The sequence below is a fragment of the Notolepis coatsorum genome (genome assembly GCF_963971535.1).
Source record: "Notolepis coatsorum genome assembly, chromosome: 17".
NCBI lineage: Eukaryota > Metazoa > Chordata > Actinopteri > Aulopiformes > Paralepididae > Notolepis > Notolepis coatsorum.
In genome coordinates, this window is record NC_140181.1 from 79,499,559 (window position 1) to 79,513,904 (window position 14,346).

Sequence of the window (14,346 nt, forward strand, 5' to 3'; positions counted from 1 at the left end):
TTGTTTTTGTGAGTGGGTGATGAGGAGAGGGAACTCTGGTTGTTTTTGTGAGTGATGAAGAGAGTGAACTCTGGTTGTTTTTGTGAGTGATGAAGAGAGGGAACTGGTTGTTTTTGTGAGTGATAAAGAGAGGGAACTCTGGTTGTTTTTGTGAGTGATGAAGAGAGTGAACTCTGGTTGTTTTTGTGAGTGATGAAGAGAGGGAACTCTGGTTGTTTTGTGAGTGGGTGATGAAGAGAGGGAACTCTGGTTGTTTTGTGAGTGGGTGATGAAGAGAGGGAACTCTGGTTGTTTTGTGAGTGGGTGATGAAGAGAGGGAACTCTGGTTGTTTTGTGAGTGATGAAGAGAGTGAACTCTGGTTGTTTTGTGAGTGATGAAGAGAGTGAACTCTGGTTGTTTTTGTGAGTGATGAAGAGAGGGAACTCTGGTTGTTTTGTGAGTGGGTGATGAAGAGAGGGAACTCTGGTTGTTTTGTGAGTGGGTGATGAAGAGAGGGAACTCTGGTTGTTTTGTGAGTGGGTGATGAAGAGAGGGAACTCTGGTTGTTTTGTGAGTGATGAAGAGAGTGAACTCTGGTTGTTTTGTGAGTGATGAAGAGGGAACTCCTTACCCTTCACACACAACCTGCATCCCCACATCATTGTCTGTGTTCCACTGGGGACACAGAGGATAAACGTTAGCTAACATCCAGACCCTTTTCTCCTGAACCGGATAAAGGTCTGGTTATGCAACATCATATTATGTGAAACATTTATTATTCATATTTATTTCTCTTCTCTTAGTCTTATCTCCTTTATTATTGTGTCTGATTTTTATTGTGTTGTATTTTCCTGTTGCCCCAGGTGAGGTGACCAGCGGCTGCCCCTCCCCCTGCCTGAAGCAGAACGTTGCCATGGGTTACGTGGACGCTGCGTTCGCCAAGAACGGGACGGCCCTGCAGGTGGAGGTCAGGAAGAAGTCGCTGCCCGCCGTCGTCACCAAGATGCCCTTCGTACCCACCAACTACTACACTGGCTAGGAGAGCACATGTACACATAAACACAAAGACATACGCACACGTGCACAACACACACTCACAATGAGACACAAACAAAAGCATGCACACACATGCACAACACACAATCGCACAAGGAGACACACATACACATAAACACAAAGACATACACTCACATGCACAACACACAATCGCACAAGGAGACACACACGTACACATAAACACAAAGACATACGCAACACACACTCACACTCACACAGACACACACACACTGGAGCAGGCTTATACATTCCATGCTGAGACTATTTGCGTGTTCAGCCATGCTGCCCCCTTGTGTTTACTTCCAGCGATGACACACCAGTGTGAGTTTATTATTCCCTGGTCTCAACTCCATTACACATTTAGACACCCGCCTGCAAGAGGTCCTTGCTAAAGACGGATTGTCCCCTACGCTCTGCAAAATAACCCTGGCTACATAAACACAAGAATGACACAATGTTTTAATATAGCTGTGTGTGTGTGTGTGTGTGTGTGTGTGTGTGTGTGTGTGTGTGTGTGTGTGTGTGTGTGTGTGTGTGTGTGTGTGTGTGTGTGTGGTGTGGAAGGGAGAGAGAGAGTGAGATCTTAGATTTTACAAGAATTCTGGATGTAAAACAGTCTATCGAATTTTGACAATTGTGTTGAATAGATGTTTACTAATGATGATATTAACCAATCTGGACCAAAATGAGATGATTCCAAATGGTTGTTTTGATGCTGGTGCACCCGCCGTCGAGACACGGACCTTTTTTGGAGTGGTGAAGTCAAGGGTGTACGTTGTATACCCGCCTCTTTCTCTGGGTGTTTAGAACAAGGAGTTGTTTTCTTACGACTAAATTAGGCAGATTATCGTGTAGGCTAGTCTAACAGAACAACATTTGCCTTTAGACTGCTGCTAAACTACTAGCATACTGTGTTTTGTTCTGCATGTCTACTTTTCAGTGGAGTTTAAATTCATATGATACTACTTCCAGAGGAAGAATCTGGGGATCCATTTTTATCTTCCCCAGACTCACACGTGGGTCCCGATCCACAGTTTTGAAAAGCACTGATTTTGAGAGTATACTGTACACTCACCTATGAGCAGGTTGACTCCAATTCACTCAATTCAGGAAGTGGGGTTTTATTAAAATGTCTAATATTGGAAAACCTTTGTTATGAGAAGGTTGTCATATCCATATATTAAGAAACAAGTGAGAATGAAGATTCTATCATTAGCCAATGAATCACAATATCTGTTTACATTTTTAATCGAAATTTATTTGAGCACAACCCTGTCTAGTATGAGTCTAATTACCGTCGGCATAATTATAGAAACGTTGGGATCACACTGTATGTAAAGCTCCTTAACTGTGACTACACCACTGCTGTATTGTGTCTATTGTATTATTATTACTGAGATAGTATTATGGGACCAAATTTAATTTAATCATTAGCTGGTTTTCCTCAACGGGGCAGTCAATCAAACTATTTACAATGCATGCAGAAAAGCAAACATTATCTTTGGGGGAAACCAGGCTATTTACAACATCTTGTACCTTACAGTAAACAAAGCTTAGGGTACAGGTGTAATGCACTGAAATGTAATGGCTAGAATGTCCATTCACATTTTAGGTCCACTTTCTTGAATTTGAGTTCTCACTGCTCTCTTCATAGTAGCCATGTTGACGTGTCATAGATGGGTGAACAAAGGTGTAACCATAGATTATATAATAATAATAATAATAATAATAATAATAATAATAATAATAATAATAATAATAATAATAATAATAATATATCAAATATTCTATATCTATAAAGAAGAATGAATATTCTGTATCTCCTGATACACCTTTTGTAAGTTTACCCATCTATGACGAGTCAAAATGGCTGCTGTGAAAAGCAAATTTTCATGACAACATTATTGAATTGGATGGCAGCCTTCTTGGGTGTACCGCAGGACGTTACCGTGACGAGGAAAGTCTCTCCCATTCAGTTCTATGGTGTAACGACTCTTTGCTGCTCTTCTACTGTTGTTAACTGGCCTTTATCTTCTGTGTCCTACTACTGCAACTATAATGTATTGATACTTTTCATTTCACCAAATAATATAGTTTTGGACTATGCACTGCTGAATGCCTTAATTTATCAAAGTAATTATGTAGATTTTTTATATTTAAATAATGCTACTAATTTATATGTTGTCATTTGTTGGTTGTATTGTCAACCAACTTTTTACCCTGCTGTAAAAAGACCAACTGTGTGGCTGAATAGGGTTTGTACTTTTGTGGATTGAAGGATTTAATGTTTCTCTAACTTCCATTTCAGATTTCACCCCCATGTAATCAGATATTTGAAATGAATTACACATCATTAGAAAATGTGTTTTCTATTGAATATTTTTTTTCTCTCATCTTGATGGTTCCTTTCACAACCACACTACAGACGGTTAACCCTTTCACTACCACACTACAGACGGTTAACCCTTTCACAACCACACTACAGACGGTTAACCCTTTCACTACCACACTACAGATGGTTGACAATCTTAGATCGCCAACGGTTCAAATTGTATTTCACGGGGAGATGATGTTCTATTCTTGCACAATCCACGCTTCATTTATATTCATAGCTGCTGCCACAGCCGCTCTGACACTCCTGATGCTGATACATTACTGTTAGGCAGCTTGTGTTTGATAAGCTCAAATGTTTGTAATCATTAAAAAAAACATAATAATTGTACACCTATTAAAAGCTGTAATTCAAGTACTATATTGTTACCAGCTGGTTCGATACATGTATATCATGAATTGTGAAAATGTGTAGAAATATTGTGATGATATTTTGGCCATATCACCCACCCGTATCTTGGGCCTTAAAGGGATAGTTCAGATTTTATAATTTTTTACTAAAAGCGGTATTAAATACTGGCCAGTAGTACAATCAATGCATAGCCATTAGCTGACTTATGGAGACATTCAGAGAGGCAGCACACAGGGTAACAGAAAACATTTAATCCACACACCACAGCATGCAAGCAAATGTTTTAACCATCCACAACAGAATGCTTGATTATTCTCTTAGACTGATGCAATATCTTGGAACTAGTTAGCTAGTTGCCCCCCAATGCGTAGTAATACGCTGGCTTCTCCAAGAAACAAAATAGGCTAGTAACAGCCACAATACCGTGTTGGTCTGAGAGAAGAATCAAGCGTCAGATAGGAGGCTTCAACTTGACAACATAAACATTCTAAATGGAGTTTACTTCCTGTTGCAGTGTCTGCTGATCAAAGATGGTAGATAAGAAAAGATAATGCATTCAAAGCAGTGCCAACGGGGTCAAAATGGATTGGTTCCGGGTCTCCTAAGTGGTTGGGACCTTTACACTGGCGATATCGTCATCACTGAGATTGCTGGACACGTCTCAAACAAACATGTTTTTGCTGGATCGACAGGTCAGGAAAATAGATTTAGTGTCAAAAAACACCTTTAACTTGTATGGGAACACCTTGATTCCTATGGTAAAGAAAACAATATCCACATACTGTACAACCAAAACCTCTACATGTGTCATTGGGGGTGAATGGAGTCTGTGCCCGCTCTATAGACTCCTAAGGTCAGGGGGCAGCCAACCTTGTGTAGCTCACATGACAAATTGCAGGAAGTGAGAAGGACCTGGTAAGCTTTTTAAATGTCTCTGCTAATATCAAATCTACCAGGGAATAAACATAAGGTTCAAGCTGTTACCTAGCAACACAATTACACTGAAACCGTCCATACAAACAATCTAAAGAGACAGAATCGTTAAAGGTGCAATTACAATTGTTTTAAATAATGCCCTTATTAACCACATGCATTTAACATAATAATAATAATAAACTGTATTTGTATAGCACCTTTCATACAATAATTGCAGCTCAAAGTGCTTCACAGCAGTAAAAAAAGACAGGCATCAAATGAGCACAGGATTGGCAGATCAAGAGCAATGCATAAAGTGCAGACATAACATTTGGTATAAAATAAGCATCAAATGAGCATAAAATAGACAAAGTCAAGATAAGGCATAGCACATAATCTTTCATATTAGGATCTAACATCTTAATCAGCCTCTTTGTTTACAGTTTGATTGTCACTGATACACATAAAATAGACAGAATCATGAAATTGGCAGATACACATAAAATACACGTATCAATCCAGTATTTTAGATGTTAATATGGTTGATACAAAAAGGGTAAAAAACGAAGTGCTTCAGCACAGCAGTATTTCAGATGTTTATTACTGTCCTCATATACTCCTACGCCTTTTCCCCCTTATTAATTGTGCTGTCCTAACGATGAGGGAGCTCACTGGGCTTAAGGGAGAGGAAAAGATACATCATGTTTAAAGCCATATAATTTTAACTGTTTACTATTTTTAAAACATTTTTTTACCCATGTTTAACATTCATAGCCTATTCTCAAGATATCTGTAAAAAATTACACATATTTTCGAATTTTAACCACTTAAATTAGTGTTTGTTTGATACCACGCCAGTTTTTATTGAAAAAAAAAAAATTTTCATCGAAAAAGACGGATAAATGTTGTTTTTGACCATATTTCCAATATTTATTTTTGATAAATACCAATTAGAAATATCTCGACGAATTACCTCTGAATACGAATCAAAAGAAATATTAAAGATTCAATGACTAGTTCGACCAGAAACGGAGTTGAGGCGAAACTTTACCAAGTGGTCAACTGCGAGGGCGGTTCAAAAGAAACGGATACATGTTGTTTTTGACCATATTTCTAATATTTATTTTTGATAAATACCAATTAGAAATATCTCGACGAATTACCTCTGAATACGAATAAAAAAAAATATTAAAGATTCGATGACTAGTTCGACCAGAAACGGCGTTGAGGCGAAGGTTCTGTCTTGAAAATCCACTCACTCCCCGAGTCACCCCCCCCCCACCACCACGGAGTTTTTCATCGAAAAAGACGGATAAATGTTTGTTTTGACCATACCAATTAGAAATATCTCGACGAATTACCTCTGAATACGAATTAAAAAAAATATTAAAGATTCGATGACTAGTTCGACCAGAAACGGAGTTGAGGCGAAACTTTACCAAGTGGTCAACTGCGAGGGCGGTTCAAAAGAAACGGATACATGTTGTTTTTGACCATATTTCTAATATTTATTTTTGATAAATACCAATTAGAAATATCTCGACGAATTACCTCTGAATACGAATCAAAAAAAATATTAAAGATTCGATGACTAGTTCGACCAGAAACGGCGTTGAGGCGAACGTTACGAAGCGCTCAGCAGTTCGAAAAAAACGGATACATGTTGTTTGACCATATTTCTAATATTTCTTTTTGATAAATACCAATTAGAAATATCTCGACGAATTACCTCTGAATACGAATAAAAAAAAATATTAAAGATTCGATGACTAGTTCGACCAGAAACGGCGTTGAGGCGAAACTTTACCAAGTGGTCAACTGACCTGCATTATGCTCCGGGCGCGTCGATGTGCTGCTCCGGCAGGAATATTCGGCCCGGCTCGCTGGTGAAACAAGAACCAGAGGTGATCCGCGCAGTACACTTCCTCGTTGGCGCGTGCCGGCTATGGGGGTCTTGTTTTTCGGCGTGTGGCGCGCTGTGGACGGCGCGGTCCGGTTCGCCTCTGGTTCTGTCTTGAAAATCCACTCGCCCCCCCCCCCCCACCACCACAAAACCTGTGTGCCGAGTTTCAATCACCAGCAGCCCGCTTCAGCCTAATTCACCTCCCCCTGACTTGTGGCAAAGTTATCTGTGGAGCGATGACGCCACCATGAGTTTTACATCGGTAACAGCACATCCCGGCAATTACAAGGTCCTTATCTCGTGGAATATGCAAAGGATGGCAAGATATAGAGAGAATTGAACGAATAAGAGCAGATTTAAAAATGCTTAAAAATGCCGTTTTAACGTTGAAGTGGATGGGAGTAGAAAAAGTAACTAGGGGTGAACGAGTCACTAAATCTGTAACTACTATTTCTAGAGTGTTTCATGTTATAAGCTTTTCACACAATGAACATATATGTAAAATTAAGATATTTACCCAATTTCATGAAATAATAATAAACACAGACACCGCTGTGCTCACACACACACTCAAAATATTTCAAAAAAGTAGAAAAAGCGACTAGGGGTGCACAAGGGTAACAATTGCAGTTCTGAATTACTTTACAGAACAACAGAAATGTTGTTACACATTCATTACATACTAGCCTTTTTTCAGCTGTGACCAGCAGCTCTATATTATGTCCACAAAGATGTCCCCACCCTCTAGCGGCCACAGTTTCGCCCTAGGAGGTTGGAATTTGGCATAGAGGTCAAGTGTGTGTGTGTGTGTGTTCATGCCAATTGGCTAAAGGGTGCTTGTGTGAGGTTTTTGTCCATTGCTCACTTACTCGCTCTGTTCCTTTAAGCCTACTCGCTCTGTTTCCTTTAGTTTTCTGTTAATCATTGCATTCCCCTATTCACACGCTTCTTCCCATAGACGTCGTTGATTGGTTCTCCCCCAACCACACGCTTGTCAATCACATCCCTCAGCTGTCACTGCTTGTCAATTAAGCATTCCCTGATTATTTATACCCTGTTTCCCCATTCAAGTTTTGTTGGATCGTTTTGATATTTCAGTTGCATTCGCCGTTCCTGCCTTGCCTGCTGTTTTTTCCCTGTGCTTTGCCTCCAGGATATTCAAGAAGCATTCCTCTTGGACACCCTATTCCCGTGGCGACGCGCTCGCTCCGTTCTGTTTCCAACGCTCTTTACGCACAGCGCCTGGGTGAGTTTTTATGACTGTCTTTGATCCTATTCCGTTTTTCGTGTGTTATATAACACTGAAGATTTCCTGCTTTATCAGACAGTCACTCACCCAGCGTTTAGCCCTTTTTGGATTGTTTCATTGGGATAATATTTTGGCCTAACATCGCCCACTGTGTGTTTACACACCGAAGATATTATCACTTGGATTTGTATTTTGGGACTTCGCTCACAGTGTTTATTTTGCACCGAAGATTTCTATCACGTGGGATTGTGTTTGGAACGTTACTCACAGTGTGTATATACACCGAAGATTCAGTCACTTGGATAACTCTGTTTTTGGGTACAAGTCACCTCTCCTGTCACCTGCTCTGTTCCAACTGCACTCTGAGCTAACTCGCTCCCTCTCTCCCTCTCGGTCCCGCAACCACCTCGGAGATTCTGCCGAGAGAAGTCTGCAGAGCGGCTCTGACGTCATCGTCTGCTTCCCCAGACTACCATCCCGGGAGAAGCTGCAGAGCAGCAACATTCATCCTTGCTTGTATTCCAGTCTTTGTTTGAACTCTACCAGTTCTATGCTGTTTATTTTGTGTAAATAAACAAGCCCTTGTTTTTGGCAACTCTGAATCCTACTCTCTTGTGTCGTTGCGTTTGGGGTCGGTGTCAAACCATAACATTACGATCCAACCAAAATGACGACCCCAGCCGACACAGAGAGGGTCAGAACCGCACTAGCTAATCAGATCGAGTTGACCAAGGATCACAGTCACCAACTAGAGAGGGCTGCGGCTGCGGTGCAGGATCTCAGGGAACAAGTCCAGCCTATTCAAGGGTCACTGGCCGCTCTGGCAGGACAACAATCTGGTATTCTCGTTCAGCTTCACTCGCTGAGCGACACCGTTAACGCTTTACTCCCCTCACTTCCTTCAGGAGCATTCCCCGCAGCCCCAGCAGTTCCCACGTACCCCGATCCCGCACCTCGGGAACCCCGTCTCTCCGTCCCACGGCTGTTCGACGGCAATCCCGAGGAGTGTGCCACATTCATCATGCAATGTGAGTTGGTTTTCCGTCATCAACCAAGCCGATTTACTGCTAGAGGGTCCCAAGTGGCCTATATGACAAACTTGCTTTCAGGCCGGGCTGCCCAGTGGGTCACTTCCTCCTGGGCAATGGATGCAGATTTTGTTTTCTCCTATCCAGACTTCGTGGCGGAGCTCCGCAGAGTGTTCCACCATCCAGCCCGTGGTCTGGACCCTGGAGCCCGGTTGGGGACCTTCCGACAGGGGAGCGGCGGGGTGACTGACTACGTCCTGGAGTTTCGACTGGCGGCGGTGGAGAGTGGATGGAACGACCCTGCACTTCGCCTAACCTTCCTGAGGGGGCTCAGTGACGCGGTCAGGGACCAGCTCGCTACCAGGGAGGTGCCCGACTCCCTCGAGGACCTGTTTAGCCTCGTCATCCGCATCGACGGACGCCTCCAGGAGAGAAGGCGCGAGAGGACCCGACTGTTACCTCCTGAGGTACCCCGGATTCCCCGGACGCATGACGTCACTCCTGTCACGCCCTGTGCCTGCAGGCGGCCTCCTGTCCCCCGCCCCGGAGGTCCGCTGGTGAGTCGCCTCCGGACCTCTCTTCCATACCTCCCGAGTACCACGACCTCTTGGAGGTTTTTAGTAAATCCAGGGCTCAGGCCCTTCCACCTCACCGCCCCTACGACTGCGCCATCAACCTCCGCCAAGGGGTTCCCCTTCCCGGCAGCCGCCTTTACAGTCTGACCGTTCCGGAGAAGAAGGCGATGGATCTGTACATCTCTGAGTCATTGGAAGCAGGACTCATTCGGCCTTCCTCCTCCCCGGTGGCGGCCGGTTTCTTCTTTGTTGGGAAGAAGGATGGGGACCTGCGACCCTGCATCGACTATCGCCAGCTCAACGAGATCACCATCAAGAACAAGTACCCTCTACCTCTCATGAACTCCACCTTCGAGCCACTGACCCAGGCTACCGTCTTCACCAAGCTGGACCTCCGGAGTGCCTACCATCTTGTCCGTATCCGTGAGGGCGATGAATGGAAGACCGCCTTCAAGACCCCCAGGGGCCACTACGAGTACCTAGTGATGCCGTTCGGCCTCACCAACGCCCCGGCGGTATTCCAGGCACTCATGAACGACGTCCTTCGTGACATGCTGGAGGTGTTCGTGGTGGTGTACCTGGACGACATCCTCATCTTCTCCAGGACCCTCGAGGAACACATCCAGCATGTCCGCCGTGTGCTGGAGCGCCTCCTCCACAATCGGCTCTTCGTCAAGGCGGAGAAGTGCCGTTTCCACTCCGACTCCGTCGACTACCTGGGCTTCATCGTTGAGAAGGGCTTGACCCGAGCGGATCCTCGCAAGATCCAAGCTGTGGAGGATTGGCCTGAACCCACCACTCGGAAGGAGTTACAGAGTTTCCTCGGGTTCGCCAACTTCTACCGAAGGTTCATCCGGAACTACAGTCAAGTGGCGGAGCCACTTACCAGACTGACCTCTCCCGCTCTGCCGTTCGACTGGTCCCCAGCGGCATGTGCTGCGTTCCGCTCCCTCAAGAAGAGGTTCACTTCCGCCCCTATCCTGCTCCACCCTGACCCCAAGAGACAGTTCATTGTAGAGGTGGACGCCTCGGATACTGGACTGGGCGCTGTCTTATCCCAACGTTCGCTTTCGGACCAGAAGGTACATCCTTGTGCCTTCTACTCGCGTCGGTTCCTCCCTGCCGAGAGGAACTACGACACCGGCAATCGGGAGCTGCTGGCGGTCGTGGCTGCGTTGGAGGAGTGGCGTCATTGGCTAGAGGGGGCCGAGGAGCCTTTTACCATCTGGACGGACCACAAGAACCTGACGTTCATCCGCGCTTCCAGGCGCCTCAACGGTCGGCAGGCAAGATGGGCCAGCTTCCTCAGTCGGTTCGACTTCTCGCTGACCTTCCGCCCCGGTTCCCGCAACACGAAGGCCGACTCCCTGTCCCGGTTACACTCCAAGGGGGCTCCACCCTCTGAGGACCCGACTCCCATCCTCCCGGAGGCCCGAGTGGTTGGAGCCATCACCTTGGGCATCGAGGGTGTGGTTAGACGTGCCCTACGCTTCCAGCGTGCTCCAAGCAACGTTCCGATTCATCGTCTCTTCGTCCCCGACTCTGTCCGGTCCCGGGTGCTGCTTTGGGGCCATACCAGCCGGTTCGCCTGCCACCCGGGCGTCCATCGCACGTTCTCCTTCCTGGCTCGTCGTTTCTGGTGGCCCACCATGCGGAACGACGTCAAGGAGTTCGTATTGGCCTGCGCGGTCTGTGCCCGCAGCAAGGCCTCGCACCAGGCACCCTCCGGACTCTTACAGCCACTTCCCGTTCCAAGCCGTCCTTGGTCACATGTGGCGCTAGACTTCGTCACCGGTCTTCCCTCCTCCCAGGGGAACACTTGCCTTCTGACCGTGGTGGATCGATTCAGCAAGGGGGTTCACCTCGTGGCCCTTTCCAAGCTTCCCTCGGCGGCCGAGACGGCGGACCTCCTGACTCACCACGTGTTCCGCCTTCATGGGTTTCCCCAGGACATCGTCTCTGACCGGGGGCCCCAGTTCACCTCCCAGGTATGGCCTTTTGCAAGGGATTGGGGGCGACGGTCAGTCTTTCCTCTGGTTATCATCCCCAGACTAACGGACAGACGGAGAGGATGAACCAGAGCGTGGAGTCTGCTCTTCGGTGTGTGGCAGCCGAGAGACCGGCATCCTGGAGCCGTTTCCTTCCCTGGGTTGAGTACTCCATCAATTCAATGGTCAGTTCCGCCACCGGCCTCTCACCATTTGAGGTTTCCCTGGGCTACCAGCCCCCTCTTTTCCCCGCACAGGAGGCGGAAGTGGCAGTTCCCTCCGTGCAGGACCACCTCGACCGCTGCCGACGAGTTTGGGAGATCACCAGGAACGCGCTGCTCCGGACATCTGAACGCGACTGTCGTGGGGCCGACCGGCGCCGGGTTCCTGCGCCGACTTACCGCCCTGGGCAGAGGGTGTGGCTCTCCGCAAAGGACCTCCCGCTTCGGTCCTCGGCCAAGAAGCTCAACCCCCGTTTCGTCGGACCTTTCGAGGTCCTGAAGGTACTCAGTCCGGCGGCCCTACGCCTGAAACTTCCTGCGTCCATGCACATTCACCCCGTGTTCCATGTCTCCCGGGTTAAGCCCGTCTCCCTCAGTCCCCTGATGCCTCCAGCTCCTGATCCTCCACCTCCCGTGTTGGTGGATGGTCACCCCCAGTGGCAGGTCCGCCGGTTGATGGGCGTTCGTCGGCGGGGCCGGGGGTTCCAATACCTGGTGGACTGGGAGGGTTACGGCCCTGAGGAGCGTAGCTGGGTCTCCCGGCAGCTCATCGTGGATCCCGGCTTGATCACTGACTTCCATCGTGCCCATCCTGACGAGCCGGGTCGGCCTGGTCGCCGGGTGGCTCCCGTGGAGGGGGGGGTACTGTGAGGTTTTTGTCCATTGCTCACTTACTCGCTCTGTTCCTTTAAGCCTACTCGCTCTGTTTCCTTTAGTTTTCTGTTAATCATTGCATTCCCCTATTCACACGCTTCTTCCCATAGACGTCGTTGATTGGTTCTCCCCCAACCACACGCTTGTCAATCACATCCCTCAGCTGTCACTGCTTGTCAATTAAGCATTCCCTGATTATTTATACCCCGTTTCCCCATTCAAGTTTTGTTGGATCGTTTTGATATTTCAGTTGCATTCGCCGTTCCTGCCTTGCCTGCTGTTTTTTCCCTGTGCTTTGCCTCCAGGATATTCAAGAAGCATTCCTCTTGGACACCCTTTTCCCGTGGCGACGCGCTCGCTCCGTTCTGTTTCCAACGCTCTTTACGCACAGTGCCTGGGTGAGTTTTTATGACTGTCTTTGATCCTATTCCGTTTTTCGTGTGTTATATAACACTGAAGATTTCCTGCTTTATCAGACAGTCACTCACCCAGCGTTTAGCCCTTTTTGGATTGTTTCATTGGGATAATATTTTGGCCTAACATCGCCCACTGTGTGTTTACACACCGAAGATATTATCACTTGGATTTGTATTTTGGGACTTCGCTCACAGTGTTTATTTTGCACCGAAGATTTCTATCACGTGGGATTGTGTTTGGAACGTTACTCACAGTGTGTATATACACCGAAGATTCAGTCACTTGGATAACTCTGTTTTTGGGTACAAGTCACCTCTCCTGTCACCTGCTCTGTTCCAACTGCACTCTGAGCTAACTCGCTCCCTCTCTCCCTCTCGGTCCCGCAACCACCTCGGAGATTCTGCCGAGAGAAGTCTGCAGAGCGGCTCTGACGTCATCGTCTGCTTCCCCAGACTACCATCCCGGGAGAAGCTGCAGAGCAGCAACATTCATCCTTGCTTGTATTCCAGTCTTTGTTTGAACTCTACCAGTTCTATGCTGTTTATTTAGTGTAAATAAACAAGCCCTTGTTTTTGGCAACTCTGAATCCTACTCTCTTGTGTCGTTGCGTTTGGGGTCGGTGTCAAACCATAACAGCTTGTTTGTTACTATTTTGGGTATTTTGGAAGCCCTTGTTTCAAGTGGTCAACGATGTGATCAGTGAAAAGGCTACCAATGGAGATCCTACACAGTATATGCAGATTTTATTTTATTTCAAACCGTTATTTAAACTCAAAAGGCAACTGAGGTTTCCCTCATTTACAGTCACGCCGAAATAAGGGAAAAAAAAGAAATCATAACAATAAAACAACAAGGTGAGACAAAAGGTGAGGATAACAAATTAAACATTAAAACATGTACAACTTGATTGACAAAGGTTGGAGATCAAGGTTTTAAACTCTGCAACAGAGGGGAGAATCTCGAGCTTTAAGGACTGTTTGAGTTCATTCCATGAGCTAGGGGGCATCATAGCAATTAATGCAGATTTACCCTGTTCCGAGCAAACTCGAGGGACATGAGATGATCTGAGAGATGATGTGGTTACATCGGTGGAGTAAGGAAGCTAAAAGAAAAGCTAGCGGGATGGCAAGACGCACTGAAGGAGAGAGGGCTGAGCCTGAGAGTGAATGCTGTAAAACAAAAGTGAGATCATGGTAAGCACAAGAGGACCCAAGTCGAAAATTAAGATTTAGGAGAAAGGCTACAGGTCGATGAGTTTAAGTATCTTGGCAGTGTGATGGAAGAGGCTGCGAGAAAGCGATATGAGCTACAATTAAGGCCAGGTGGCTGAAGTGGCGTGAGGTGGCTGGAGTAATATGTGATGAGAAGTTACCAGTTAAACTGAAAGTCAAGATATACGTACAAGACCATGTTACGACCGGTTTTGCTGTACGGTGCATAAACTTGGGGCCTACGAATGAAGGAAGAAGAGATGAGAATGTTAAGGTTAAGACACAAGGGCAGAGATGAGAATGTTAATGTTACTTAAGACACAAGGGCAGAGATGAGAATGTTAATGTTACTTAAGACACAAGGGCAGAGATGATAATGTTATGGTTAAGACACAAGGGCAAGATG

At 46.2% G+C, this 14,346-nt stretch overlaps 1 protein-coding gene across 1 annotated transcript in view; it reads left to right on the forward strand.

Moving 5' to 3' along the window:
* amt (aminomethyltransferase) overlaps positions 1–3,740 on the forward strand; it is a 43,027-nt gene extending 39,287 nt beyond the window's left edge. The window contains exon 9 of the mRNA XM_084332880.1: positions 844–3,740. Within this exon, the coding sequence (XP_084189006.1) occupies positions 844–1,019 (176 nt within the window). The 3' untranslated portion in view covers positions 1,020–3,740. The remainder of the gene's footprint in view (positions 1–843) is intronic.
* The last annotated feature ends 10,606 nt before the right edge of the window (positions 3,741–14,346 follow it).